General features: G+C 48.1%; 1 protein-coding gene across 1 annotated transcript in view; it reads right to left on the minus strand.

The window, feature by feature from the left end:
- CACNA2D3 (calcium voltage-gated channel auxiliary subunit alpha2delta 3) overlaps window positions 1–6,743 on the minus strand; it is a 931,343-nt gene that overhangs the window by 180,657 nt on the left and 743,943 nt on the right. The window contains exons 23-25 of the mRNA XM_006143064.2: window positions 5,434–5,501; window positions 1,241–1,286; window positions 728–825 (exon numbers count right to left, since the gene is read on the minus strand). Of these exons, the coding sequence (XP_006143126.1) occupies window positions 728–825; window positions 1,241–1,286; window positions 5,434–5,501 (212 nt within the window). The remainder of the gene's footprint in view (window positions 1–727; window positions 826–1,240; window positions 1,287–5,433; window positions 5,502–6,743) is intronic.

Here is a 6,743-nt window from a genome sequence, read left to right on the forward strand (position 1 = left end):
ACATTCCCCATAATACATCCATTCGATAACCTCCTTACAGTTCTCACAGGACTGCTTTGTTACTGTGTAAGATTACATATGGGGAAGACTTTGCATGCCATTCAGTAAGTGATGCTTGTTGGAGGTGGGAGCAGGTGCCACACTCGTCTGGAGGAGTCTCCCCACCACCCTAGCTTTAGCCATGGGAACTACCTTGTGATAGTACAGGGTCTGCTCCCACCTTTGGGGAGCACCTGGGCCCACAGCTGCTCCCCCTGCCTCTTTTGTACGTGCCTTATCCATTGGGCTGCCCCAGAGACACTTGGGAGGAGCAGAGGAAGGAGAGCACATGCCACACGAGAGTCACCCACTCCCAGCGATGCCCCGCTCTTGGAGACCAGAGACCTACCTTACGGCCTTGGATGACACAGTACTATTTCCAGCGTGGTTTCTCATTTATCATGTATTTATGGTCTCCACCCAGTTTGAGCATCCCATCCTGCTCACTTGCTTGACTAAATGGTTAGGCAGGGGGACACATCCAACACAAGGGGGGAACCCTGGACGGGGGATTCTGCGCGATTTTCCATAACCCACATGCTTCCTCCTTCTCCTTCAGGAAGCAGACGTTTGGCCGGGTTTCACAGGCCTGGGAGTCTTGGCCAAAACAAAGCTTCCCCCTAAAAACCGAGGCCAACACTGGTTCTGTGTTCACACCCACCCCACCCCCCATGCCAGGTACACTCACATTGCAGCAGAGGTTCTTTGCCTCTGAGGTAGAGCTTAATGGCATCTAGCTGGGACAGATGACGGTGCTCGGGGTGTAGGTCAGTGTTGCAGTAGGACCTGCGGACAGGACAGGGCCCAAACGGAAGCATATCAATATTTGCAGCACTGCCTCTCTTAGCCTTTGAGCCACGGAAACAGGCAAGGAGCAGACACCAACTGAGATCAAAGAGGGCCACAGGTATCAGTGAAGAGTGGTTTAACTCTTTTTTTTGAGAGAGAGATTTTTGCTATATAGTGCATGCGCTCATCAGACAGACAGAGAGATCAAAAGCAAAAAATCATCCACCAGGGGCATGACCACACCACAATCCCCTCTCCTCCATTCTCCTCTTGGGATTTTGGACACGCAAACATACGTGCCTGGTGTGAGTTTAAGCTACTGGGTCCGGGACTCGAACTCCAGTTGACTGTGGGAGCCCAGCAATGTAACCATTATGTCATCTGCTGGTCCCAAGGGTGGTTTAACTCTTACCATTCATCTGCCAGAGACACGTCGGGGTGTTCTAAGTCATGCAGGCCTGGAGGGAAAGGAGAGGGGGGTTACTGAGTGGACCACACCCCCTCAGCTTCCTATGTGCTTTGGATATTCCAGAGTAGGGCTGTGAGGTACGGGGAGAGACATCAACAACCAGCTGAGGAACAGGGACTCTGAACACACAAAACCAGTTCTTCCCAGGCAGAATTCTCTCCCTATCTACACCTCACTCAGCCAGCACTGGCTGTCCCCAGCTAGCGAACCCAGGAAAGTCTGGACCTCTTAGAGGTAAATGACACACTACCAAGTCCCAGGTGAGAGGCTTAACAGGATGGTTAGAAGCACTGACTCTGGTGTCTTCATACGGTCTGCAGCTGCACTGGAAATTGAACTGCGCCACTTAACTCTGGGGGATGTTATCAGGTTACTCTGCTTTGCTAAATGTCAGTTTCTTCACGTGCAAAACAGGAATAATGATAGTCCTGACCCAATGGGTGGTAATGAGGGTGCAATTAGAGTTTGAACAATACCAAATTATCAGTACGCAACTGTTTTTGACCAGCAAAAATTGCTAGTTGTTACAGAATCCTAAGTAAATAGGAGTCACCCAGCTGGGACACTGCTAAGGGCACTGGGGCTTGCAAGGAATCTGGGAGTTTTTTGAGAAAGCTCCAGACCTCCCTATCTGTGTGAAATTGCTCTTTCCTTATGTCTTCATGTGACTTGATTTTGATGGACTATCTGCAAACGTGTACTTCTGGAAGGTTTACTTCCTTTTTTTTTCTTTTTCTTTTTTTTCGCTAGAGGGTGTGTGTGCTTGCCGGAAAGACAGAGAGAGACAGAGAGACAGAAAGTGAGAAATCACCCCCCGGGGGTGCAATCCCTTCTCCTCCATTCTCCTCTCAGGATCTCGGGCACGCACGCACACGCGCCCAGCGTGAGTTCAAGCCACCGGGTCCGGGACTCGAACCACAGTCGACTACATGGGAGTCCAGGAACAGCCATTTACACTAACTGCTAGTCCCCTTGCAAACGTGTACTTCTGATGACAGCTACAACCTGCCTTAGCATCGGCTAGCCAATAGTATCTTACCCCTCTCAGAGCCTGTTTCCTCCTCAAATACAGATATGCAAAATAGAGCACAAAATTCTAGACCTAGGCTCCTGCTTGACCTTGAAGGAAGGGGGGATAAATCAGATTGCCCATCATCACGAATGGCCCAGGTGACCACATGTGGGCTCCAACACCTACTGCTTGAATGACCTTGGCAAAGTCACATCAACTCTGAATTATATCAACAAGAGATGGAGGCAACACTGCTCATGTTGGGAACTCCGTAGATGGTTAAGTGGGATCGTGGTTAGTCCCTAGGGCCATTTGTTCATGCACAGAATGATACACTTTCATTCCTTTATTTTTCCCTCCCTTTCCTCTCTTCCTCCCTTCCTCCTGCACTCCTTCTTTGGATATTTTTACTGAGCATCTGCTATATGCTGAGTATGACTCCAGCCTCGGAGAATAGAGCAGTGGACAGAACAAAAATCACTGCCTTTGTGTATTTAATTACTAGTGGCAGAAAAGAGATACTTAAAACAAAAATGAAAATACATAGCATACCAGTTGGTGGTGAGGGTTACAAGGAAGAAGGATAAGGAGGGCCAGAAGGTGGAAAGGGTGGAAAGACAGAGTTTTGTCTCTAACTATAGTGATCAGGGAAGCCTTCACTGTGAAAGTGACTCTTCAGTGAAGACCAGAAGGAGGCAGGGGACAGAGCCATGCAAATAAGAAAGGAAGTGTTTGCGGCAGAAGGGTCACCAAGTGCGAAGGCCCTGAGGTGGGATGTACTCTCCCGGCATGCTGGCTTAAGGATATCAATTCTGTTTGCCCCATTTCAGGCCCAGTCAGCCTCCATCCATGAAGCCCTCTCTGGCTATGTGTCACAGGACCTACTCGAGACCCTGAAGGGGAGGTCTGTTTGCTTGCTCCTTCTCTGAGGTCCCCGGGTACCAAGGAAATTGAATTGTTCTCTAATTCTGTCACCTCTGATTTTGGTCCTTCTGATAAAATCACAACTACTGAGAGCTGATACCGCAGACAATAATGACAGATGTTCTAGTTCGTGCACAGCTATTGTGGATACTACATATGAAAGATACCATGTGTCACAGGAGACTCAGAAGAGAAACCATTCCGGCAGGTAGAACGGCAGCCCACACGTTCAACCTCAGTGATGATGTCTCTCTGCATTTCTGAGCACAGTCAACCTGGTCCCCATCTTTGCAATATCTGGCATTGGCAAAGAATGCGAAAAGTCCCTGCAGAAGCATTCCTTACTGGAGATACTACAGGAGTGCAGTTGGCAACCCCACGGAACTCCTTCCCTCTCCAAGAACAGAAGAGAACAATAATCAGGCTGTCTCTTGGAGATGACAAGACCCTCTACTAGTTAGCCTAAGGGGAAGCAGCTTTGCTCTTACTCAGCAAAGTTGGCAGGCGTGTAGGTCCTTTTATTTACAGAGGGACCCACAGAGAGAGGAAGATCTGACCTCATTTGTGTGGATAACCAGACACTCGCCCCCTTGCTGAGGATTCAAACTAATTTCTTGCAGGGTGGTTACAGTTAGCGCTGAAATTCTCTCTATGTGACTGCTTAGCCTAACAGCTGTGGGACATCCAGGATGAACAGAGTGACTAAAACGTGATCCAGGAGACAATGCAAAACATTTGTGTGAGAGGACAAGACAGGGAGAGGCAGGGAGGGATGGAGGTGGGGGACAGGGAGAGAGAGAGGGAAGAGAAACAGAGGGAGCGGCAGGTCATATATGGATTTCTGACAGAGGGAATGCGCATGTGAGAGGCAAGTAACCCATTTATAACCTCTCCTATTGTTCTGTCCACGGCCGTTTCCTTCTAAGCTCAGACAGCTTAGACGTGAAATTTCAGGCTTCAGGGACAGTGCTATCCATAGGCTCACACAGAGCTAGAACATTCTAGAAGTTAAAACATGATCTCTGAGAACACACCCCATAGAGAATCTTGTTCAAGTCTCAAAGCGGCCTATTTTCTCTTGCCTGTCTCTGGCTAGAGAGACCACTTGCTTAGCACTATGGTGGACACACTCTGGGTTCTGCCTAGGCCACAGTGAGCCCCTCACTGTTCTGTTCCATAAGACCTCATGCTCACTTGGGAGATACAGGCCCTCACCGTGAAACAATGCAGGAGCAGTGAGCAGTAACCGCAAGGCTGTCGAGGGACCCCGGCATCTCAGAGACCATGGGGCTCCTTCTTCATCCCTGATACAGCATCTGAGTGAGCCACAGGCTCTGGACAACCCCACATTCATTTGGAATCAGCTCTAACCAACAAAACCTTGTCTTAGGCTGTTTTTCTACTCTTGGTTGTTCTCCCTGGAGACATCTGGAGAGAACACCAGCCTGGTCCAACTCCTTCTCACGGCAGGTATGAGACCTAATGCTCACTTTGAATAAGGGCCTCACTCAAGGCTACTTGGGGGATGGAGTCTTGCAGAGACCACAGGTCCCTATAAACCTGTGATGTTGGGAGGGGTAACTTCTCTGTACTACTGGGTTGGTGGACAATTAATAGGACAACCTATGTGTGACAGTGATTTTGAAGTTTAAAGATGTGTAACAGTTGCAACTGCCTACTGCGTGTTCACCATGCACCTATGCTCAATGAAGGCAAGAAGATCTGGAACCTCCAGGTGCTAGGCAACTTATACCTTCTGACCTATGAAAACCAGTTAAGTGGTCATAGTTTTGGACCAGGGCTGCCATGAAACACCTGTGAAATTTGTGACTCAATTGTATCTTAGTTTTTGTTTCCGTATGTTAGTTTTTGTTCCCCCCTGGGTTTGAGTTTTTCCATTATTTTGTATTTCTTGGGGTACTGATATTTATGCATGAGAAGAATATACTTGATGAATGATTCTCATGGGTTGTCTCAACAGCTCTGTGGATTAAAATGATGTATGAAGTCATAACAAAAGCCATCCACCATCTTGAATGCTAGGTAATATAGGCAAGAAGGGTAACATTGGGGCAACTATTTGAGTTAAATAACCAAGAAATGATGGACAGATGAGCAAGTTCTTCAGTTAACCCCACAGCTGGGTCCAGAGCTTTCTTCCCCACACCAAAGGGTAAGCTGAGCTGAGACAGCATCTTACCTTCTTCGATGGTCACGTTCCCTCGGAAGAAATACTTCCCATGGCCCCTGGAGAGCGCCACGCCTAAGCTGTGTAGAGAAGGAGAGCAGGCCTTGAAACCCACGGCACTGACTGGCATAGGCGTGAGGGCTAACATTTTTCTTTTCCACTTCCACATTTCCATTTCATGTCCTATAAATACGCTTTCCAACGGTTTACTTACAAAACCCCACGATCATACTCAGAGTTGGTGTCGGTTTTTCTTAGGTTCAATCAGCTGCTTCGAGGTCATTTCTGATTGGAAATGCCAGCAGCAAGGCTGCTCCAGTGTGTTTTCAAGATTCGTGGCAAAGGGTTCACCCTTCCAGCGAGCCCTTGGCTCAGACACCCTCCCAAGGGCCAAGTGTCCTGCTCTTTGCTAGCCCCTGACACACTCTAGACATACATTCAACCAGAGATGGGTCTTTCCAGATACTAGGGTTTGGGACTAGGGAACAGTGTCCCCTTCTGGAAGCAAACATGAAAGGTCCCACTACTACTTGAATATTACTGCATTATAGTGACGCAGGCTTCCAATTTCCTAGTCTAACGGGCACTCTCACGGGCTTGATTTAAGCTCCTTGCTGTTTTTGCCTCATGTAAGAGACTGTTACACAGGCTCTCCATTTAGCAAGCCCGCCTAGTGGCTCATATGTTCCTAGATCACTCCTGGCTCTAAACAGAATCCTCCCAGATCCTTGGCCCTATATGACAATGATGCCAGAATCTATTTTTCAGATCAATCTACACTCAATAAACTCTCTCGCTTAAGCTCTGTGAGATACTAGTTCAGGAACGCAAAGCGGCCCTAGTAAAATAATTTTTTACAAAACACGTTACAACGCTAAGCCCGTAGCAGGGAACTTTAGAATGCTACATACGCATCTGAGCGTGGGCAATGAGGCAAAGCCATTTTTCAGGACTGTTCCAAAGAGAAATGACAGGATTCCAAGGGAGACAAGCACAGAAGGACAGTTCAGAGAAACCAGGACAGAGGCACAACGTGTGGGGATGGATATGCTACCTCCGGGTTTGAAGGGTTGGTTTGGGGTCATGGAAAAAAAAAAAAAAAGTGCAATGGAACTTGGAACTTGTGAGGCAGCCAGTTAGACGGGGAACAACTCTGGTAACCCTCTGAACTTTGGCGAGAACCCCCCAGAGCTTATATGCTTGATAATGAGATGCAAAGCCATGACAGATTGAGTGAGTTCTCCTGGGTGAGCCTGAACCATCTCCCCCCTTCTGGAAAACCAAAACAAAAGCAGCCTGGGAAAAGCCCCTTCCTCACTCTT

The sequence above is a fragment of the Tupaia chinensis genome, unplaced genomic scaffold (genome assembly GCF_000334495.1).
Source record: "Tupaia chinensis unplaced genomic scaffold, TupChi_1.0 Scaffold000091_1, whole genome shotgun sequence".
NCBI lineage: Eukaryota > Metazoa > Chordata > Mammalia > Scandentia > Tupaiidae > Tupaia > Tupaia belangeri.